Below are 24,148 nucleotides of genomic sequence, written 5' to 3'. Positions count from 1 at the left end.
GAGAGGAAAACTTGAAATGTTAAGTGGTTTAGTGACTAAACTTTAGACTTTAGTGATGACTTCCATTGCTTTTGAAACAGAGCTTCCACTAAGCTCTCTGTATCATATATGTTCCATACTCTATCTTTAAAGATAGAGTATGGAACATATATGATACTGTATATATATATAATGTATAATAAAATATTCAGACAGTCGAGAAGTTGAGCACACCTCTTGAATATGATCTTCAGCAGCTGGACATCTGTTTGGGCAGATGTTACGTACTGCATTACTCTCTCTCTCTCTCTCTCTCTCTCTCTCTCTCTCTCTCTCTCTCTCTCATATATATAGATCAGGCCAGTGCCAAATGGGAGGCTACTAGTGCAGTAGAGATGTCCCAGATCTAGCCATTGATAACTGGTAAGCAGCCTATTAGCCAGTACAGGTCTGGAACCCAAAGAAAAAAGCACCACTGCATGTCAGATATCTATCTTGTGTAACTATACAACATGCTGGAAGCTCAGTGCATAGCAGAGCGCGCTATAAATAGATCTCCCCTGCAGCTTTGGAGTCAAGAGTAGAGTTAGTATGTGCATTAGTAGGCTGGCATGCAACTTGAATGACTGGAGGTTGACGGAGAGACCAAAAAAAAAGCTATGAAAGCAACCAGCTACTGAGTACGTCACAGCCAGAAACAGTTGTGATAGCCTCAGTGTTTCTCTTGCTGCAAAGTTGTGGATTTGGCATCTTTCAACTTGCAGTGATGATGAACTGGAGGGAGTGAAGCACTGAAGTGTGCCAACGGTCGACTAAATTTCATGTAGTATTAGCTTTTGAAACAGTTGTATACTTAATATACAAAGGTTTCTTAATATACAGCAGTGATGAGCATTTCAACAGCTGCAGCTGGCCCTGCTCTCCTGATATCCTGCCCACATGTCAGTTTTTTTTACCTTATATGTGTAGTATTAGGTGACAAAGCCTAAACCATTTCAATTTCATTTATAGAATGCTATGAAAATTCAACATGCATGTATTTGGTATCGTTGGAAAGACAAGTTTCTTACAGGACTTCATGGAAGTGCCCTTCCCTTTTGATGACACAAATAAGGGACTTACATTTTGGAATTTCCACTTATAAAATTGACACACTATTCCAATGCTAGGTCTCAAATGTCAGAAATATCACATGAGTATCTAATGGAGGCTGCCATAAGGACTGTTTTCAGTGTGAAACTACATATTGTAGCTTCTTTGTCATGATTTGCTTTGTCTGTGTAGCAGATACACTGTAACAAAGAATGTGTTGTAAAACTCAGTACTGAATCTTTAAGTGTCAAGTTTATGCATATTGCAATTTATGCATATTACAGATGTATTACAACATGGAGGCTATAAATTGATGATATATGGGTTTTTCATATGTGAGTAGCATGCACTCAGACACCTTTCAGCCCAGACAGACTGTCTCCATAGTATTTTTGTCTGCCACTAGCATCCGTGATTATTTGCCTGTTACAATTGTTTCAAATTACCTTCCTCAGTCGAGAGTACAAGAGCGAATCTCCATCAATTATGTATCTGTCTGGGCATGAATAATTCATCAGAGAGATTTTGTAAAATGGAATTATGCAATTTTGGGCATTTTGACACATTTCAGAGTCCAGATACAGAATAGAAAAGTTCCTATATCTTCATTACTGTAGTCCATTGATCAGCAGTCATGTCAGTCCCAGGATGCCAAGGAAACAGAGCTGGACTTAAACCCCAGCACTGAATGAGTCTGGATATCAGTATCTGCCGTTTTTCAGTTCATTATGATTCATTTATAAACTGCATAACAGTTATGATATTAACAGTTTCTATGATAGTAACAGTGTTACTATGAGTCGGTAACACATATTTATCCCCACGGGATGTAATCAGATGCATCTTCACACTGTGTTCCAGTGTTTAAAAAATTAAACTGACTGGCCTAATGGGGGTGCTATAATAAAAGTTACATTTTTTAACTCAAACGTGATCTCAGACAGCACTGGTCTGATTTTGGCAAAACCTGGAGGGATGATGCATTTTGGCACTGTGTTCTGGATGGGGGCGCTGTAACTAAATGTCAAATTGTCAAACTTCAAAACGTAAGAAAACCAGTCTGATTTTGATGAAACTTGGAGGAGTTGTGCATCTTGTTACTGATTGGCCCAAGGAGTGCCTGCATCATTTGTGGGGTGGCGACATGTTTCACTTGTTCTCTTTTGCATGACTGACCATCAGATGAATAATTTACCATAACATTAAGAGGCTTAGCATTGTCATTTAGTTACTATCTCCTGTTTCTATATTTTTAACACACTCACAGTAGCTGATAGAAGTGGGCCCAAAGTCAGCTTCAAGATGGCACTTACATAAAGAGGAAAACCATTTGCGTCATGTCAACAGCATGCTAATGAACAACAGAAGACATAAAAAAGAAGAGACTCAATGTGTTGTTTGTTCTTTTATTCTCTGCTTGCACGACTGAATAGCGCTCTCCAAAGGCAACTCTAGATGAAACCAGTCTATTCCCAGTCCTGGGAGACAGCAGTGTGATCGTGTTCTGCAGTCAGAGAATGAGGGTGGTGGAGTGTATGCTCTCCTGGGACCTTGGTTCCTTAATTTGCAATATCAGTGCTGCTACGCGTCTCCTTGCTGTTGTCTCTGCATTTGCACCTTGATGATGTGGAAGGCTGAAGGGGAATCGTTTAATAGGAATGACAAGTGTGTGTGTATGTGTGTGTGTGTGTGTGTGTGAGAGATAGAGAGAGAGAGATAAAGAGAAAGGGAGAGTTTGTGGGCAGGGCTAACTGGAGATTTTCTCCATTCAGATGAAGGGTGTAATTACAGCAGAAAGAGCAGGCATATGGCACTGGTGCAGATGTGTTTACACAGTGCACACAGCCGGGGCTGGCTCATTAACAGAGACAGAGGGAAGAGAGAAGAGCGAGGGCAATCCTTCGCTTTCCTCTCACAATGATCTTGGCATGCGGACAAGCCAGCTTTAGACAGAGAGCTTACATCTGAGGGGGCGATAAACTGCTTCTTTACCCTCTCTTTCTTGGTGCCATCTGTTGAAATGGGTAAAAATGTGTGTTTATATATATATATATATATATGTGTGTGTGTGTATGTGTGTGTGTGTGTGTGTGATATGGAGACACTTCAATGCTTTTCTTCCTACTTCTTCACCACATCAGTTTTGGTGCCCACGTTGACGGGGATGGAAATCTCAGAGGCCTCAATGGCCGGTCTGACCAAAGGCGCTTCCACGGTCAGCACACCCTCGGGCGACAGGCTGGAGGTCACCTTCTCAACGTTAGCAGTGGGGGGGAGGCTGCAGGTAAGCAACACAGCGTCATCACATTACAAGTCACACAAACCACTGCAGTGAATTGACAGAGAACGGCGAGTCTTAATCTAGGCGGAGTAGTCAGCACTGCTCAGGCTACATGAACAAAGACTGAGTGCAATATAAAGGCTTACTACCAACATGCCTTGATAGGGCAAATTCAGATCCCAGACCAGCTCATGTTGGTAGGTAAGTGGGGTTCTCAGTGTGTGTTGTGGCCCCTGGATGGCAGCAGAGCCCTATGAAGCTAAACTCAGAGGAGAGAGGAGGCAGAAGCCGCTGCTGCTTTTCAGAGCATGAAACTCGGCTATCAGCGACAGCCAGCCCTCTGCAGGCCGGGCCAACACTAAACTAAAGAGATTCACAGCAGCAAAGCCGTGATAAAGTGATAAGAGGAAATCACAGAAATCTGGATACAGCCTGAGAAATGCATTTCCATCATGAAAAAGCGCTGCAAAGCCACCATGGAACAGCCAAAACAAACCTATTCTTTGTCAGAACTCTGGAGGTTTTGAAGTGCGCTGAAGTATTGCGTGGCCAAACAGTAGCTCCCTTTCACCAATGGGACTACGTACCCATGAAAAGTGAACAATAATATGCATGGTACTTCTCTTAGAATTTATGGAAACAGTGGCATCCCCGATTGTGCTGACAGTAAAAACGTCGTGCCACTCACGTGTATTTCCTGGTGAAGCATCTGGACACGAAGCCGTGCTCGTCCCTCCTCTCCTCATGCTTGCCTGTGGACACAGAGGACATGCTGTGACTACATGGGCCGGTCACTGACTAATGCGGAGACTAGATTCCTTTGATGGAGCACGACTAAGGGAATGTTTAATGATGCACTGTGTGTACAAGAAAATTTCTGTATCTGTAGAATGTGTCATATTAAAAGGATATAGCAATAATAAACTCAATAAAAGGATAAGGAACCAGCTTGGTTCACATAGCACCATCATTGCATTGTGAGAAACCGTTCCTCTGAGACAGACTTCGCTACAGAGAATATTCACTTTGTGGTGCCTCATTTAAAAAAAATCCTTCTATCCACAGCACAGACAAGATACAGACTCACTTTTTAGCATGTTGAGTTTGACCATGGTTTCATAATAGTTATCCCCCTACAAGAGGCTTGAGAACTATTTAACTGCACTGGGCCTGATACATTTACACATAATGGACATTTTCATCCATAACTCATTCAATATGAACCTATATAACAGCTTTTAACCTGTTAAATTCAAGCTAAACTAGATATTCTGAGGATTATGAAGGTAACAATCATGCCTGGAAATGTGGTTAAAACATACAGTTTAACCCTGATGTTAGGTGTTATCGCTGTGATATATGTTAGATACAGCACCAGAACATAAAGATACATAATATGTGTATTGATCTAATACTGTATGTGTAACAGTGCAGTATCTTGTGTTTGTGGAGGGGTTTGTGGCAGTATTTATATCCAGTAGAGCTCATAGCCATAGCCAGTCTTAATCAGACCCTCTCTATCTCTCATCATTTTCCTACAGACACCCAGACACCTGGCACTAGTGATGAAATACTGTCCCTCGTTCTGGCTCTATAATATGTTTGTTATGACAACGGGCAGATAAAGGCTGTTTTCCTCTGGGAGCTGTCCTCTTTTCAACAGGACAACACTGCCAGTGTGAGTGTGGGTCTGTCTGGGCCAAGCAGGCACTTTTTCACCCACTACATGAAGGGCCATTAGTTGTAAGCATACATGTGAAGGAGAGGGGAGGATGCAGCATACAGCACAGAGGCAGCACATTGATATGTATACAAAACTCTTCACCGAAGCATATCATATCACTTTTGAACATATCGTCCTTGTTCCCTTGAGGCACATGAGAAATATGAGATGACAATTAGAGGCATAGAGCCGCTTGGACATGGTCTTGTGCTTTGTTTATCTTCGCTGTCCCCCACTACTGCCAATCTCTCAGCAGTGAATGTGAATATGGCCTGGACCTGGACGAGAACCAGCAGTCCATTTAGAGTAGCACACACAGTGGGTGAGTCACATCTAAAGCCCCTACTTAAAGTGGTTGATACCTTGTGAGATGGCAGACAGAGAGAGAGAGAGATTGGGAGCATTGAGAGAAAAGGGGGCAGTTCAAGGCTTCAGAAAGCTGCGCTATTATATGACCCGTTCCACACTTTCTTCAGGTGTGTACGTTTTTGCTTTGTTCCTTGACAAGCAAGGACGGACTGTGAAAAATATTACATGCCAAGAATTGAAAGGGGTTATTTAATATGCGGTGTGGGCATTGTATTCACTTCCCAGCTGCTGTACAAGTCCACTCCCACATGTTGAATTGTGTGTCTTTTTTATGTGTACATGACTGAGGAATCTGGGCGGTGATCTAGCAGAATGGGATCCAAAAGCCCCCTCCCGCCAGTGTTATTGTCTTATGATATTATATTATGTAACTCTGCAGCACTGCATCCGCCTTGTACTTGGCCCAACACAAAGGTTTCCTGCCTTTCTATGTTGTCTTCTTGGCTATGTGTTCTGTAGCAGTGTCTCTTACACATACATGGAGGACAGGCGCTTCAGTACAGCATGTACGAGGGAGACATTCTGTTGTAGATTATGTATCAGTCAGAACAGGGCAGCTATCAGTTACCTTGTGTAATGCCCAAAGGCATGTGAGGAGTGCTGCTGTATATACACAAATGTTAGGTGCTACCCATGCTAGCAGGGACTACAACTTCCCCTCACTCTCTGGTCTCAAACCCCCAGTGTGTGCCTGTCAAAGTGCCCTTGAATTTGCAAAAGGACATATTTCTACTGTAAAAATGAGGTTAAAGTACTTCCTAAACTCTATTACTTGCTTTGAGAGGGTTAATGACCCAGCAGCAACCCAAAAAATCATTCACCCTGACAGAAAATCACCTTTAAACCCCTAAATTATTTGAATCTAAGAAGTTATGAGAATATTGTGCATAGTAAATCAGCATGTAGGAGGGAACAGTAGAAGCCACTGGCATTGAAACACAAAAAAGGGGGATAAGTGAAGGAGAGGTGCGGCTCACCAGTGATCTCCACGACACCGTCCTTGGTCTTCACCACCAGCTCCTCGGGGGAGAAGTGGTTGACGTCCAGGCAGACCTTCCAGCTGTCCTGGGTCTGCTTGATCTCAGACATGCCAGTGCTCATCTGGCGGGACAGGGCGCGAGCCTGCTGGGCCATCATGGGGTTCGGGGCCATCACGGCGGCGGGGGCCATCATGGGGCTCGGGGCCATCATGGGGCTGTGGGGCATCATGGCCTGGGCCATCACGGAGCTCATGTCCGGGGCCATGACGGAGGGCCGCATGTAGCCCGGCCAGTGGGTGCTGGGGAATGCGGGGAAGTCCTCGGGCAGGGCCGGCATGCCGAAAGACTGGTCGAAGATGCGGCTGCCCTGGTGCCAGTCGCGGAACGGGTCCCAGCTCGGGGTGCGGAGCAGGGAGAAGGGGATGCGCCTCTCGGTCATGGCTGCTGTGTTGAGGTGGCGGAGGTCTCTTCGGTCTCTTTGGAAGTGTTTCCCAATGTGCTGTGTGCTTCTCAGCTGAGAGCTTTTATACACACTGACGCCCACCCCAGTCAGCAGAGCCCTCCCTTCTGACTCGAACCCCCCCCCCCCCCAAACACATATTTCTGGAAGGTGCTAGAGTGTCTATTTGTGGCAGACGTAGCACTAGAATGGAATCCAAAGGGAAGGCCCTCCTCTATCGCAGCTGCCCAGGACAGTGTAAACCTCCCTCAGTCCTGACAGTTGTAATCCTCTCTCCCTGTCTGGACGTCACAGACAGCCAGAAGAGTCTGGGAGGCTGCTGGGAAGTCAGACAGGCCTGATCAGCACATGCAAAGGACAAACGTGCTGTTTCTGACAAGGCCCGGTATAGACATGATGTGATATACAGGTACATCCATGCTAATCGCAGTCTTATATTAAGGATGAAGTGGAATCTCAGACATCAGGTCGTAACATGGATACAAATGCACATTGCACACACACATACACACACACACACACACACACACACACATACATATACGGTATACTCACACACACTTCAACCTTTAAAAGTAAACTCAAATCAAAGTAGACAGAAAATGTAAAATGCAGCCAACAATTTTGCGATGTTGCTTCACCAAATTGCAAGTTTCTTTCTCAAGTCATCTGTGAAATAAGGACACTCAGAAGGATTAAGGGGCAACTGAGTGTAGGAATTGAGAACACAAATGATTTGGTTTGTGAAAAATTCACAGTATTCACAATTGCCCGTTATCACATCGATTCAGTGGCGTTTGCTGCAACCCTTTGTGTCATTAAGTTCATGAATTGGGAATTAATAAGGGGAATTGGGAATGAATTGCTCAGGGCCTCTGACAGCCTGATAGACCCTGTTGCTGCTGGTTGTGGGTTTTATTGTATATCACAGATGTGTTCCTACCCACTTAGTCAGCACTGGCACTCACATGAGATGTTCTTCATTTGAAAAGCATCCTGTCACTACTGAATTTATAGGCTCCAGCTATGAAGTGAGTCAGAGTCTATAGGGAACCCAATGCCCCCACTGATTCCCCAAAGTGGCCTTTGAGTCGAGCTTTGTTGACTGATGACGTGCTTTAAGCAGGCCTAACAGTATATCACAGCCCATGTGTGTGATGTTTATCTCTGCTTTACACTTACACAGTCCCTCAAAATGGTCCACTTATGCCCATCGGTATTGTTGTAACGGTTTATATCCAGTATTCAAATACTGGGATAACAGCTTGATTTGACTGGGGTTAGGTTTTATGGGGAAAAAAAGGAACAAAGACAATCTCCTTGGGCTTGAAACGGTTCGGCAGAGTTGCAGAACATTCCAGCCCAGTTTTCTGAGGTTTCAAGTTTTCAGTCATGAGATCAGGTATTGTTTCTCATCAGTGCCCTCTGTAGGAAAATATATGCACAGCACATATATGACACAAAATAGTCTGCTCCTTTTGTGGAGGCCCTGGAGCGTGTGAAAGGAATATATGAACAACAAACAAAGGAAAAAACAAGACAGAATTATCTAATTATTTTCCCATTTGTTTCTGTTTATTGTCAGGTATAATAACTTGTACACTACAAATAATGACTCTTGTAGAATCAAAAAGGGGTAACGCTATACTTGGAGTAACTGAACAGGTTTGCAGAGTATCATAGTAGGGTTAATTCTGGTTACACTGGGAATGCAACACTGCGTGAGTGACATGAGGCTTGACGAATGGTAAGGAAGACTTAGGGTGTTCCCTGATTGCATCGCCAGTTTCTTTACCAGTATAGGACTCTGAAGCAATAGACGGAGCAGGGGTGTACAGAGCCTGCTGGTGTCTGCGCTACGCTAGGTTAGATCAGATCTATACTCCTCTAGAAGCTGGAAACCAGGGGGACCTCTGACAGAAACATGGAGCAGCCCGTTAACACAAGGGACTACAGTATGTGGTGGCTGTGAACATACTGGAACACAGATCAGCCTACTGAACTCTCCTCTCCGTTGCAGTTCTGTTTGAGGCTTTTTCCACGGAGAACAGATGAAAAGCCTGATCCCTTGCTCCTCGATACAGGCAGAGGCATGACAGTTTGCATCAAAACGAACCATTACAACACACCGCTAGATGCCATAAGGTCAGTCGTATGGGAGTTAACTGCGGGCGAAGACTCAGTTCCACTGGCTAACTCCTTGTCAGAGCATCATAAACACACAGAAGTGCCATCGACACCCTGCCCACTAATCTGATAGTGGTGTGAAGCCTTCGTCGTCCTCAAAACAGCATTTGGGTAAAACGTGGACATATACATTTTAAAATGTGAACACACCTGCAGCAATCTGCCCAAGAGATATGATTTCAAGGCATGATCGAATTGCTTTGCAGTTCGTGGCAAAATGATAAATAGTCAAATAAATAAGCAAACATTAAATAACCTAATAAATAAATAAATAGATTCATAAATAGCTGGGGTTAACGCAGACCCACATGAGTGCATGGACGCTTTTTGCAGACAGTTTTTCCTGTACAGTACCTTACAGCAGCCTCTGTCGCAGGCTACATGGAGGATTCATACATAATTACCTCACCGGTCATTGCAGAAGAGGTACAGGTCACACAAAAAAAATACAAAAAAAATAAACAGTCAGAATTAGCAGAATCAACATAATCATTTAAACAGGGAAGAGAGTAAAAGTACATAATACATAGTTATTTTCTGTCCCATTTCACCTCTGTATGCAGGTGGTTGACATACTGTATAGGTCAGAGGGGAGAGGGGAGGACAGATGCACCCTGGGACCTATAATGGCGGCCAGGTATTCTCCTACGAGCAGCAAGTCTCTCTCCTGATGCATCATGCTAAGTTGCCATCAAACACGCCTCCTCAAACTATATGGAATATACAGTGCATAGTTTACAAAGCCAGAACTTAAAGAGTTTAGATCTATACAGACCGACCTACAGTATATGATACAACTTTTATCATAAAAAAAAGTTCCTTTTTTGCTCCTTATTTCATCTGCTGACTTTTCTTTTGTTCTCGCTTTCCTTGATCTTTGTGCTTCGATGAAATAGAGAAGTCTTTGGGGAAATGATAACACGATGTGGGGGGGAAAAAGTCTAATTTTTTGTTGTTTTCCGTTGATGTCGCCTCTTTTTGTCTGTAACTCAGCTCCTATTTTTAGGATGTATATATATATATATATATATATATATATATATATATTCGTAAATCATTTATTTTTGGTTGGTTTTGCTTTGTGGAAGAATATAGAGAAAGTGCTAACGTACTGTAGGGTTTGTTCCTTTCGGCTCTACCAATTAATTTCTAACTCATGATAACCCATTTCCTTGAACAGCTTGTGTATGTGAAGACATGAACAGTGATATTTCAGAGGAATGCGCTCTATCAAAAGACATTTCTCCTCTCTTTGATCCAGGCTCTGTAGCGGAGAGAGATAATGGTCTAGGGCAGAGGAGTCGGGGCCCTGGACTGTGCGGTACACGGGTCGTACAAGGGCTTAGTTAAAGATACATAATGACTGAACCAGAGCACAGTAAAAACCTAACAGGACTTCTCTCCCCCACTTCTTCTTTTCTCCTTCCTCGCTTTGCGTTCTGCTCAGAAGCCGGGGCTGTCGTAGCTGCTGCGGCTGTAGTAGCTGTGGTGGCTCCGGGAGCGACTCCTGCTCCGGCTCCGGCTCCGGCTCCGGCTCCGGCTGTGGCTCCGGCTGTGACTCCTGCTGCGGCTGTAGCTGCTGTAGCTGTCGTAGCTGCGGCTGCGGCTGCGGCTGGACCGCGACGGGCTGCTGGCCGAGCTGGAGGACGACGGGCTGGGCCGGTAGTAGGGGATCGGCCGCTTCCTGGCGCTGGGGAGAGGGGGAGGAGAGCGAGGGGTTTAGTGTCAGAAGGACCAACTCTGTACCTGGACGGGGATGTATCTAATGTCTGCATAGAGTAAAACACACATATATTTAACGCATGGTGGGATAACACCAAAAAAGATTTAGTCGGCGGAGAGCAGATCGAAGTGGTTACAGAAGTGGGAGAGTTATGATCAGTTCTGTGAGTAGCTGCTGGAGGAGAGCAGCTGTGTGGGTTAAAACAGTACAACATGTCCAGGCTGGAACACACACCCATGCACGCATCTATGGTTATGCCAACTCACCCACCCACACACACATACACACACACACACACATAGTATCGAAATGCACACCGCTGGTTAAAGCGTAAAAAGATTGCCTTGTTAGTAGCCACCCTGGAAGTGCTACCTGTAAGGTTAAGAGCTGTTAGCGGCCAAAAGAACCTTCTTCTTCTCAGTGGCAGCCATCACCCAGAAAAATCAGTCGACAGTGCGGAGAGAGATATCAGCGCTATCAAGGTATCCCCACTGCTGCAAGGTGTATTCCACATTATCATTTCAACAGAGCTGCAGATAACGCAGCCTTATCCCCCTGTCTTCCACATCCCCATGCCTGCTATGGGAATCCATAGTCCATGCAATAGGTGGATAATATGATAATATCCACTTAAATAAACCTTGATAGCGCTTTCATCCCTGTTTCCCCGTGTTATAACATTAGTGCACGCTGCAGTGGGTTGTAGCTCTAAAGCTGGTGTGAGTTCATTTTAAAAAAGGAGATGAAGATGGAGCAGAGTGGACAGTAAAAGGGGAGGAGGCCAGGTTTACTCTAGAGAGGTCTGACGGTTCGCTGTTCAGCCAAGCTTCAGGAGTCAGACTAGTCCTGCTGCACGGCAACTGTTACCAGGGTAACTAGCCTGCAGCGCAGTTCGGCAGCATCCCGTTGTCTTGGCTCCAGGACCTTTAGCGCTGGAGTGAGAGAGTGACAAGTACACACAATTCACCCGCCTTTACACACACGTGTAGGAGAAAAGTACAAAAGGGGACATGGTAACAGGGTGTTATTTTTTACACCCCAAAAACAAGTTTCACAGAGATGTGCAAGTTTTATATTTATGTATTAATAACTGAAAATACATTTCAAGGGTAAAGCCTCAAAAGAAGCTTCTGTAGGGAATGTCAAATGATGAAAAACCACAAAACACCAACTTGAGCCAGTTTACTATCAAAATACTCCTGTACAACGCTTTGATGACTTCAGTCCTGTAAATATGTTTACTCTCATTCATGTCACAACATCAAACATGTACTGCGAATCTTCTCTCATAAAGATGAATTCATATTTTCACATTTTAACCAGCTGACCCAACCAGAATGCTGGATAAATAGGAATATGATCAATTTCCACTGACATTCATTTATCGCTTTTCAAGCAGCACAAAAGATGCATGATTTTACTTTATGCCATTGTTGCCATTATTTCATTACTGTTACTCATTATTGCTCTCTGTCAAGATGATTCCAGGCATGTATTTAGTTGTTTTGTAAGTTTTACTTTTTTATACAAGCAGCTGTATATGGACAGCAGCCCCTGTTGGCCATCGTATATAGGTCAAATACTGTAGGTCAGATATCGTTTCATGAATTTAACATTAAGATCTGCCTCAGTGTCTCTTGCTGCCAATTATATAATCACCGCATGCGTAATGGTTACTGTGGTATTTGTGCTGGCATTTTTTTTAATTTGCTTTACACAGGATTAACTGGGTCTGGATGTGCTTCTTTACAAGGTCCAGAAGTGGGTTAGAGCAGAAATAACTTTACCCTCCTTCTTTTGCTTGTCATCTTTGAAGCTGGATCAGAATAACCTTTGCCCCAGTACAAGTGCGATGTTGTAAAATTATGTAACGTGTTTTACCTACACAAGTGTGATGTAAAGTGTCTGATATTTAAGTGCTGATACTTCCAGAAATATAAAAGCTGTTGAAAGTAAGATTAAAACCCCTAAGACAAGCTTTCCCACAGCTGCCTGTGTTACCCCGCTGCTCTGCTGGAGTCCACAGAGTCTTTAACACAGCATAGCGGAATAGAAATGCTGTGAACAAAGGTATGAACAAATAACAAGCTTAAAGTCACACTGAAATGATAAATGACTTTTTCACCATTTTAGTTCATTCGAACTATCATACCATAAAGCTGTCTATGCCAAAAAAGGACAAAAATTCTATAACTTTATATCTTTCTTATAACTTTATATCAAAACGCATTACTTTTACTTCCTGTAAAACTGAAAATCTTTAGTGGTGACTTCATCATATACCAGGAGGTGTACATAAAAATTCAATCAATCTCTCTCTTCTGTCCCTAAATGATATCCTATTGGTTTACACTTTTGAATGATCCCTCCCTGCATTATGTCCCGCCCCAATATCCTCTTTCAACAGGAAACATCACATTAAGGAAGCAGGATGCTCTCAAAATGTGGTTTCATTGTGACATTAAAGTAGCAGGAGGAGTTTCATGGTGCTGGACTGCGGCGTTACCTGGTGATCCTGCGAGCTTCCATGAAGCTGGGTGAGTCTCTCCTCCTTTTGCGGATGGGTGAGTAGCTCCGCGAGCGACGGCGAGCTCGGCTGTCGGCGTCCGAGTGGTTGGGGCTGTCTCTCTCCCTGCATGGCGTAAAAAATGTCATTGAAACAACAACAAAAAAACAAAACAGGCTGAAGGGAAAGTTGTGACAGCGAGGGAGCGCTCACCTGGAGTTGTTCTGTCTGTTGTGTGGAGACTTGGCCTTGCTGGGCCCTCTGTCTCTGGAGGCGGAGCGCGAGGACGACCGCCCGCTGCTCCAGGAGCTGCTGCGCTGCCGGAGGTTCTGCCCGCTCCGGGACTCGCCTTTCTTCCTGCCCGACGCGTGCGAGTGGCGTCCCGGGGAGGCCGACGGGCTCCGGTGGTGCGCCTGGCCCCGACCGGAGCGGTGGTGACGCTTGGACGAATGGCCACCTTTTGTCCTGGAGTAATTGGGGTAAAAGCGAAGGGTGATAAATTGCCAGATTCTGCAAATGTCAAATCATTGCTTCTCACTCTTTACAGGGGAAAGTTTCAGCAGTGACAAGAGGGTGAAACACCTGGGTGCCTAAAATAAAAGTAAGCAACATATGGAGGTGTTCCTGCTTACTTCCTCTGGTGGTGAGAGTTCCTCCCTCTGTGGGCGTGGTTGTGCTGGGAGTGGGCCGAGTCGCTGCTGTTAGCCGGGGAGTGGGAGCTCTTAGCCGGGCCCCTCTGGCTCCCCCTCCTCCCTGACGTCTGGGTCACGGAGCTCCCCACGGCCGCGTGCCTGCCGTCCCCGACCCCAGCCTCTCCCGCCGGGCCCACCTGTCCCGCCTGGCTCCTGTTGGGGGCGCTGTGGAGTCTGGGCTCTCTCAGCAGGGTGGACTGGACGCTCGCAGGGCCAGCAGCCAGCAGGCGGAGCTTCTGTAGAGAAATGATAACCAACAAAGGAAAAAAAGAAAGAAAAAAAAAAGAAAAAGGACAAAAGGAGCGTTAGAGTGTTTTCACATTGGTGATTGAGTGCTACGGTGTACTTGCCAAAAGAAGGTAAACATCTAAAAGAAAAAGATCTAGGTTTTCTCCATATGGCTTATAGATAGTCCTCTATGGTGCAGCGCATGCAATACTTGGCATGCAAAACCATAATGAGTTGAAGAAATCATAATCCCAAAAACAAACAAAAAACTAGGAAGAGGAGGAAGAGAGGGAAAAAATATAAAATTGTGAACCAAATTAAGTTTAAGAGCAGAGGCAGAAAGTAGAGAGCTACAGATTTGGTAGAGTAGAAAAAGAGGACTTCTTCAGTTTTTTTTTATTAATGGTTAAAAAAAAAAAATGAAACAAAACAGAAAGAGTAGACAACTTGACGGAACATCACAGAAATGGAAGGAACAAAATAAAGATCACAATTATTGAATCAATCGAATCAGAAAACAAATCGTCTGCTACTCAATTTTCTGTTTGTGGATTTTTTTTTTCCTGTAGACAATTGCTGAGATGTGAACAGCGACCCATTTTCTTTGTCTTTTTTTTTTTTTTTCAATGGTTACTCTTGTTTAACTCCCTTCTGGTTAACATCCACTTACCAATAAAGTGGTATTCCCTCCTTTAGTAGGTAAGGTATGAAGAAAAGGGAAAAGTGGGGCAACATAAGTGCATCATTAGATTCACAAAATGCAAGAGAAAAAGACACAAAACCCTTCCCTGCCAGTGACTCATGAGACAATGCATGGAAATCAATGGAAAAGAACTCAAAAGCAAAGAGGAGAACCACAATGTGCAGGGAATCCCTCACACGCAGAGTAAATCCTCCGGGAACAGTCATCAGAGGGCAACTAGTCGGCAACGGTGACCAATGCCTCTGCTTTCTGTACCATTCTCCCCTCCATGTAGTATCTCCTACCTTGCATGTTTTATTAACCTTAGGTCTCTCTGGTTAGTGTCTGTGCTCATGCGTTCCTTGACACTGGATGTTTGCAGTCATAATGTGGTTATCCAAACAGCAAAAGTTTCTGTCATCGTTAAGGAGATGCCAGGGAGTTGTTGCTACGTAATGTCAGTGAGTGCTGTAACTTAATTTGAGGCTATTATTGAGACTCGGCCTGGGTGCATTTACATTTTATGACAGGTAGATCCAATTCCAAAGTCCCATTCTATCCTATTTTAGAGAGGCTTTTTGTGAGTAGTGGCCTAATATACGAACCCTGAGAGGGCATTTGGTTAGTGCAAGGTGAGAGCAATTACTGCCATGTGATAAAATAATAAAATGATTGGGTCCATTGGCATTTTTAGAGTGAAGAGCCACTTTTAGAGTCCTGAATAGACTAAATTACCTTTGAGCCAGCAGCTTTCAAAATGCCCATAGTCTTTAACTGTGTATGGCAGAGTGTGGGTTGGAATACATTTCAGACCTGTAAATTAAGCTATGAAGGAAAACAGAACTTGACAGTCCACCTCTACTTAAACTATTGGGTAAGTGATTCATAGCGAGGTTTTGTTTATGATGTGGGACAGTGGGACTGAAAATGATGTATGTGATGCACAGTTCAATATTGCCCATTGTTAGAAGGTCATAACTAGAGGGTAGATCTCCAAAAACACGTATTGTATATATCCAGCTCTTCCGCATGCATTAACATTTGCTGTCAGTGCTGCCTCGTAATCTAAGATACAGCAAAAGCACGAATTGTTCCTTGCAAAAAACAACAGAAAGAAGAGCCTTTCTCCACTAGAGAGAAAACAACTAAGCGGTATAATAAGGAAACACACAACCACTGGTGCTAATGACAGTTGTTAGAAACAGTCGAGGAAATCAATATGACGAAATCATAAGACGAATGTACTAATTCACCAACAAACAGAGAGATGCTGGACAAACAGGAATGCATTCTACCAAAACAGAAAGAAAAGGCAAAAAAAAAAAATGGAGAAAGAAATGGACCTGGAAGATAGAGCGGGATATTGGACTTCAGAATGAAGTTAAGGAGGAAAGAGAAAAACCAGAGCTCTATGTAATCCAATCTTTAAGAATCAAATCATAATTGATGAAGTAAATTAATTTGGCTGAAGACCATTGGTAAATAACAGAAAGAGAGAGAGAGAGAGAAAGAGAGAGAGAGAGAGAAACATTGACGTCACTCAGGCTAGGGTGCTTCTCACATTCTCATCTGCATAAAGATCACGTGCGTAGGCAAAGCATTACCTACCTTCCATTTCAATCAGTGACACGTATGCAATATCAACAAAAAAAGGAAAGAAAGAAAAAAGAAAAAAGGAGAAAGGAATGTTCTCCGCAGCGAAATGGGAAAAAGACAATGACCTCTTTTAGTATCAAAGCTACATATTTGTCCAGAGACTAAGGAGAAATAAACAAACCAAAAAACGAAAAAACTAAAGAAAATGGAGGGGGAGTGGGGAGAGGGAGGGGGGGGGGACCCAGGTGGAATTCAAATCAAACTAAAAAATTAGTAACAAAGGATGAATCTATACACTACATGATTTGCTGTCTTTTTCGCTTGTACAAATGCAGCCATATTTGTATCAAAAGGGGGAAAGGAGAGAGGTAAAGCGGATAGAGTTCATTATTATATTAGTGGAAATCCATATAGAGTAGAGTAGCTAGAGGGAAGGAGGGAGGGAAGGAAGGAGGAGGAGGAGGAGGAGGAGGGCATGCAGAGCTGGCAGATGACAAAGATATGGGGGGAAGAGAATGCCAGGACGACAAGAGTAAGACGTGAGTCACACATGACACAGATGAACAGGTAGGGGGGGGCAGTGTGTCGGAGGGGCAGTCACTGCTAAAATGGACAAACTAGAGAGTCAGCACATTTGAAAGGGACCCCAGTCACATTTTGGCCTGGGTGTTCTCCAGCAACAGCGCAACACCCCTTCTCAAGTCTTTTATTTGGACGTCGGCCCAACTTTCTTCTAGGCAATCGTTTTTTTCATTTTTTTTTATTTATTCAATGAATGCACGGGTATTGTAAGCGGGAGCCTTAGGGAGCTCGGTCAATTCTGCTGTATAAACTGCGAAGAGGGAGCTCACATTCAAAATGGCTTGGGTCCCTTTAAAAATACCAACGTTCATAAATGTGTGAGTTGTACGATTTCATTTTCAAGATTGCGCTGACTCCATGTACTTGTGTTTGAAGTGTTTGCAGACATCCATTAATAATGAGCAAGAGGACTACTACAGGAGCACAAACTGAGATGTAAAGGACAGATAGAAAACCAGAGCTGCTGTACAGTCCGTGTGCTAAACCACAGCGCTGCTACAGAACCATCAGGCCTCTGTGGGATCTAGTTCAGACATAACCACTCTCCTGTGCAAACAGGGTGACTGAGACTTCTGGTTGGGGATTTAAAAAAAAAAAAAAAAGAGAAGATTTCAGCTTTTGGTGGAGATTAACAAGAGTGGCAACGTCACCTTGCGCTACAAAGATGCTGCTGAAAATTTGAGCCAATCAAACGCTCCCCTTTCACTACATCCCCCACTGAGTGGCTCAAATCTACATCAGACTGATCACAGAGACCTCCCTTGCCATTCTCCACTGGCCTTGAACAAACAAGAGTAGAAATGAACGTCAGGGACAGAAGAGATACTGCCACCTAGGGGCAACATGCAGATCAACATGGTAAAGTGAAACAGTACAGTAGAGAGGGGCTTGTCTATGAACTCCTGCTGGTTTGACAGGAGCTGCTCTGACTTCCGGAGGAGAAGAGGATCTATCACTGAGCAGAGCATGTGCTTGAAAGAAAGACAACTGTATTGACAAGAAGAAACTATGACACATACCCAGTTAACCTACTTGGTCCGGTTCCAAAGCATATGAGTGCTTTTTACATAAACGAGACAGAAAAGTTTGGGCATTTATTCATGGGTAAGTACCACTTAAAATCGATAAGAAAACAAAAAAGCAGAAAAGAAACAGTAATGAATGAGACAAGCAAGGAGAGAGAGAGATAGATAGAGAGAAAGAGAGAGAGAGAGAGAGAGAGAGCAGGTGAGACCTTCTCATAGACACATGCAAGCTGGAGGAGGAAATAGGAGACAGCATTGCTAAATCATTTCTCTGGAGGGAATGCCTACAGGCTGATTGCAGCCCATTTAGTTGCTTATTCAGCAGTGAAACACTAGCTATCCCTTTGGTCTAAGTGATGCCTTTTGTTTGGTTAGCGAGGCTGGCAGTTTTATTCCAACACAATGACTGTTAGTCCAGCTCTAATGATCCATTTACAGTATGGGAGAGCAGGGTTGTTTCCATAATAGCGGACAGTGATTTAAAACACAACGCAGCCAGCCTCTCTTAGTCAATCAGAGACTAACAGAAGTGGTTACCATTTCAAAGGAGCCAAAACATGGGAGCCGTTCCAAATGGGATAGTTAGAGAGGAGCATACGTACGAAAAATAACACATTCTGCGATTGTATTGTGAACAGGTTGTAGTGTAAGCTTCACTGTGAAGCGGGAACTGTCGTCTTCATATTGTGTTTTTAGTCAACTTTGGCAATGGAAATCCCAGTATGCCTCACTGTTTTAAGAATAGAGCTCCGTGCATAATGCCTGCGCCGCTAAAAGGCCGTATCCTGGGGCATGATGTGGAGGCAGAGCAGTTCAACACAGTCCTGTAACAGAGGTCACATCAGCAGATACAGCTGATGCCTGGAAGAGTGCTGCCACTCTAACAATACTAAACTGCACTTTGTCACTTCCTATGCACTTTTTGTTCTGGTACATTTTGGTATGCTGGGATCAAGACTGTTACCTTTGCATCTGCTAATTGGATTAGTCAGTTCAAGGTGGTATCGCAGATTGCTATCACTTTAAAGCACTATCAAAAGTCTGATCTTGACTCTGGCAACATTCTGCTAATTAAGATTTATCTGCAGGATAACTTAGAAGTTCTCAATCCTAATAAATTCTAATAAGGATTTTTCATGCGTCTCACTTTTTGATATTTCTTCACGTACAAGGACCTTTGAGGGGGAAGCAAATGTTTGAAGTAGTCATACCTGTCCCTGGCTCAACTGACTGTGAATTTCTTGACTCATGCCTTAGCAGGCAACCGCTGGGAAGAAACAACAGATTTTGTTGCCCGTTCATTTGGAAACATTGCGTGCCTGTGCTGCTCATATTTTCATTGGAGGCTACATGTGGCATGCTAATGCTGTGCTGTGACTCAGAGGACCTGTCCTCGATAGAAACACTAGAACCTTCTTCCCTTTGCTCCCTCCCTCTGTTACCAGAAAACAACAACAACAACAAAAAAACAAGATGGCAGAGGAGTCAAAGAGAGCCAGAAACAAAGCAGCAGCAGCAGTAAGTGTTACACAGGACAAGAGTGCCTTTTACACGTCAACAATTAAAAAAACAAAACAAAACTGGCCTACAAACTAGGAATAACCACAAAAAAAAGAAAAAAAAAAGAGAGAAATCTTTTAATACCAAAATCAAAGAGGAGAATTCATGTCAACCAACACAAAAAGAGTAAGATAAAACTCAAGTTCATCTGAGGAGACTGTGGCAGATACCATTGGGGTGGGTGGGGGGTTTGGGGGGAGCTGGGGAGGGGGAGGGGGGGCAAAATAGAGGAGATTACATACATCGTGCCCTTTCTCGCCCTCGGCGGCGTGGTTGAGTCTGCCCGCCTTGCCGTTGCGGCTGCGCTGGCTGTGGTGCCCGTTGTGCCACGTGGTGGGACTGTTGGGGCCCGGGGACAGCGAGGTGCTGGACGCCTTGTGTCCGTCCGTCTTGTGCTTGGAGTTCAGTCTGGAGGGAGCAGAGAGACACGCTTAACAAAACCACAGGAACCCCACTTCCCCAAGGAGAGCAAAGTCCATCCTAAAAAGGGGGGCATTAAGTCATCTATGACTCCTATCGACCTTTGTTGGCAACCAGTAAGAATTGCAACAATATCAACAGGTTTCTGGCACTGCTGCCACCCCCGACTCCTCTCACCCCGCCCGCCCCCTTGAGCTACGGTGGCCTGCAGTTGACACAAATGATTGGTGTGTCTTGTAAGTCCAATGGGCGGGACGTTTTTGTTCCAGTATGCTCTGGAATATGAGTTTTGAAAGCCAAAAATCTCAGCACCTGGCAAAGTAATTGTTGAGTCAGTGGTATGAACAATAACCTTATCAACCCTCCACAGACATTATGGTCATTTTGTGCTATGGGGCAGTAAAAATTGTACTTATTGCCCTTTTATAATCTCATTTGTCTCAAAACAAGTGAAAGATTCTCCCAATGTGGTAAGACAATTCCACTTGTTTCCAATGCAGTTCAACTCATTTAAGGAATTTTCTGGAAACACGTGTCAGTATCTTTAAACAAGACAGAATGAGGTATCAGGAAAATGATGCTGGATTCTAGAAATGTCTTGAAACGAGTTGATGTGCATCAGAAACAGGTGAAATGATCTCAAGCCAGGCAGATATATTCATGTCTTTTAACAAAAATATGTTATTTCAAGACGCAATACTATATTAAATGACTGGTTAAGATGGATATTTTTTGCACTGAGCTCAAATAGTGCAGGGTGGAAAATCACAGGCGTTTAATGGGGGTTATTATAAGACGTGCTGAGGAGCTCCATTTGTATCCTAATCTATCCCCCGAGGATCGAGAATAAATGATTGCGGGGAGAGACTGACAGTCACCACAGCAACTGCTCTATATTCAGTATCAGTGTGTGACACAGCTTGGTGTATGTGTGCATGTATTTATGAATGTGTGTGTGTGTGTGTGTGGTGAAGGGTGTACCTGGCTGGAGACTTGGAGGTGCTGCGGGTGGAGGACAGCGAGGCGCTACGGGAGCTACAGCAGCTGCCTCGACGCTGAGACCGCCTGCTGGGGGACTCGCCGGGGGACCTGTTGGATGGACACGCACACACACACACACAAACACACACACACACACATACACAAATTCCATGTGTATGTATGCACACAAGACCAGCACACACACACCACGATGAGCTCAGTAGTCAATATGTATTCCCATGATATGTAAAACACTTCATGCACTGCCAAACAGTTTCAATATATATTCTAATCAAGACAGGGTGCAATGTGTAGGATGGAAATTGTGTTTGAAGTCACAAGACGCACTCAGTGCTTTACTTTGTTTTGTATTCTCTGTGAGTCTGAGCCGGAGATAATGGGTGTAAAATACCAATATAAATTTATGAGAGACTGAACGTGATTGCAGTTGTACCCATTGTTGTACACTGAGCCTATTGTTCACTGTTTATTTCCCTCTGTGCAGAAGACTGGCTGTGCCGAACACTCTCCCTGCATGCTGTATATACGCCTCAACTATTACTCAACATAACCAATTTGCAAATATGTTATCTTTTCTATACAGTGTGAGGAAGAAAATGATTGTTTGTCAACTCGACGCTAACATGTAAAGGGTATTATCAGGGAGAGCCTCATTTTGATGGAGCGGGGAGGTGATTCTAAATGGGAAAAGCAGCGTGTGTGTGTCTTACCTCTTTTTCTGTTTGTTCTTGTCTTTGTGTTTGTTCTTTGGGCTGCCCGATCTGAAACAAACGCCACAAGTAAGATAATGAAACCTGTCGTACAAGAAAGCACTGAAAATATACATTCCCATGGCAAATACAGCTCAGTGCATTGCTCACTGCAATCCATCAGCAGAAATGACTTCAAGCAATAATGCAGACCTTACAAGTACTCCTAAGTAAACTCATTTACAGCATAATTCCTCATGAACAATGCTGTTTACAGTGGTGGTCCAGTTATGATATTTCTGTTTTTTTCCCTGTTTCATACACACCTGTATCTCCTCTTTCTCCTAGAACCAGATGCGGATCTACAAAGATAAAAAAAAAAACACCACACCACAGCCGTTATTATGATGTTATCGTGAGAGCGACACGCCGTTATACTCAATTTAAGAATTCACATATGCTATTGCTCTGGACCGGGATATTTGTAAACATGAACAAATCTCCCCCGACGCTACACACCGCCAAACCCAGACTCTAATCTGTGTTGTCATCGAGCCGCGCGCCATGGAGCACCTCCAATGAATATGGACGTGGAGGACAGAAAACACAGAGTCACTGAATGTGTGTGAGCTTTCCCACTCAAATGAGCTTCATTTTATAGCAGTGAGTGCGTTTAGCTACACAGTATTCCTGATAATAGCTCTTATTAAGGTCATATTTGGGATAAGATGTTTATATCCATCCGATCACAAATATCCCTCTGCACATAAATAAACAGAACATTCCAAATATTACAAAAACAGAAAGCCAGTGGTAAATAGGATAAGGCATTAACATGCTTCAGTAGCCCTGCTAATGCCTGCATATCACAGCTATTACACTTCGGCTTCTCATGGTCAGAATATGAGCATGTTCAGGTTACTGTGAACAGGATTTTCATGTGGCAATATTTCAGTATCACACTATTAATGATATACATGTGAACGCGCTCAGCCAACCAATCTGAAACAAACGTATCCATATTTGCAAAAAATTCCCTGGGGTGCTCTCACAGCCGGCTTTTCCAATTGGTTTTCTAGACACTGCTCCTTCTTACAAACCAGGAACGCTAAACGTTTAGCGCTGAAATTCAGTGGCATTCCCCTCTAACCGCGTATTGAACATAATGAGGGGGAGGATGGCCATTCCTCGGTCCTCAGCGTCGGATTGACACATCACCTCCACATCACTTTTACCCTCATTGCAGTTTCCATGGTGATTAGTCAGACTGGTCTCTGAGAGTTGTTGCTATTTTCCTAAAGAGCCCTACATCTCTCCGCTGCTATTCTACACACCTACAACATGCGGCGGAGTGGGAGGGAGGGAGGGAGGGAGGGAGCGGCGGCTGTGTTGATTCACCGTGGCTCAGTGAGAGAGGGGTAATAAAGCTGTCAAGGTAATGTATATGGCTGATATGTGACTTAGTGCTGTGGCACCAGTAGCAGCCCCTGTTTCCCCACTGGAGGGAATCAACTGGGGAGCCTTGTTCTGGAGAGCTCATTATTCTCCCCCTCTCCTCTCTCTCACACACACCGCCTCCCCTAACACTGTGGTCACAGTTAAATCCCTCACCTAACCTGCTACCGCAAAGACAGATGGATAGTATATGGCCCCGCGGAAGATGAATATGGATTCAAATGGGCACGAGCCCAACCCGGAGCTATTATGTAAAGCGAGCTGCGTATTATAAACAGCCAACGGTATGGATTGTGCTGTATTGGATCGCAGTAATCTCCGCCCCCTCCTACTGTGTGCCTCCAAAGGAGTCTAGCATCAAGGCAGGCCGGCTCCTGTCTCTGGGGAGGAACCCCCGCACGCCGTTTCTCCCCTCTGCCTCGTCTATACATTATTCATACATCAACAATACCTGCAATGCAGAGCGGCTTTGGAGTTATCTGAGGATGGGAGAGAGAGGTGGGGACCAGGGGGAGAGGGCGAGGGAGACTTGGGTGCGCGTGGATGGATGGGAGGCGGGAAACGAGAGCGGGGCCAGTGCAGTGATGCTCAGCAATTTGGTGAGAGGCTCATTTTTCTTGTATTGCGCGCCCCCGTACAGGCTCGGTTATTAGAGGAACACATCTCGCCCCCCGCCCCCCCCAGTCAGCCTGAGAGAGAGAGGAATTGGAGGAGGAGTGCACTCTTTACAATTGCTTATTGTCGTTATGATATCCCTAGGCACTGCAGAGGTATTTGTTGATGAGCTCTCTCTCTCTCTCATCTTCTGCCTCTTTCTCTCTCTCTCTTATCCCCCTCTTCCCTTCGTTCTCATTCTGCACTTACGCTATGATTATTGCATTGTTGGCACAAGAGGCGAAGAAAGACAACAGGGAAAT

At 44.3% G+C, this 24,148-nt stretch overlaps 2 protein-coding genes across 2 annotated transcripts in view; both read right to left on the bottom strand.

Moving 5' to 3' along the window:
- Positions 1 to 2,463: 2,463 nt before the first annotated feature.
- hspb1 (heat shock protein, alpha-crystallin-related, 1) lies at positions 2,464 to 6,900 on the bottom strand. Its single transcript, XM_071901360.2, has 3 exons — positions 6,422 to 6,900; positions 4,041 to 4,104; positions 2,464 to 3,349 (listed from the first exon to the last, which is right to left on the bottom strand). Exons 1-3 carry the CDS (start codon positions 6,861 to 6,863, stop codon positions 3,193 to 3,195), a joined length of 663 nt encoding a protein of 220 aa, XP_071757461.1. The 5' UTR covers positions 6,864 to 6,900; the 3' UTR covers positions 2,464 to 3,192.
- A 3,614-nt stretch (positions 6,901 to 10,514) lies between these two features.
- The window catches only part of srrm3 (serine/arginine repetitive matrix 3), a 29,994-nt gene continuing 16,360 nt past the window's right edge, over positions 10,515 to 24,148 (bottom strand). The window contains exons 6-13 of the mRNA XM_071901781.2: positions 22,103 to 22,138; positions 21,798 to 21,848; positions 21,067 to 21,174; positions 19,908 to 20,073; positions 13,933 to 14,228; positions 13,514 to 13,765; positions 13,301 to 13,426; positions 10,515 to 10,761 (exon numbers count right to left, since the gene is read on the bottom strand). Of these exons, the coding sequence (XP_071757882.2) occupies positions 10,515 to 10,761; positions 13,301 to 13,426; positions 13,514 to 13,765; positions 13,933 to 14,228; positions 19,908 to 20,073; positions 21,067 to 21,174; positions 21,798 to 21,848; positions 22,103 to 22,138 (1,282 nt within the window). The remainder of the gene's footprint in view (positions 10,762 to 13,300; positions 13,427 to 13,513; positions 13,766 to 13,932; positions 14,229 to 19,907; positions 20,074 to 21,066; positions 21,175 to 21,797; positions 21,849 to 22,102; positions 22,139 to 24,148) is intronic.

This window comes from Centroberyx gerrardi, chromosome 11 (assembly GCF_048128805.1).
Source record: "Centroberyx gerrardi isolate f3 chromosome 11, fCenGer3.hap1.cur.20231027, whole genome shotgun sequence".
In the NCBI taxonomy this organism is placed as follows: Eukaryota; Metazoa; Chordata; class Actinopteri; order Beryciformes; family Berycidae; genus Centroberyx; species Centroberyx gerrardi.
The sequence above is the reverse complement of the archived record's forward strand: the minus strand, read 5'-3'. Positions and strand labels throughout refer to the sequence as shown.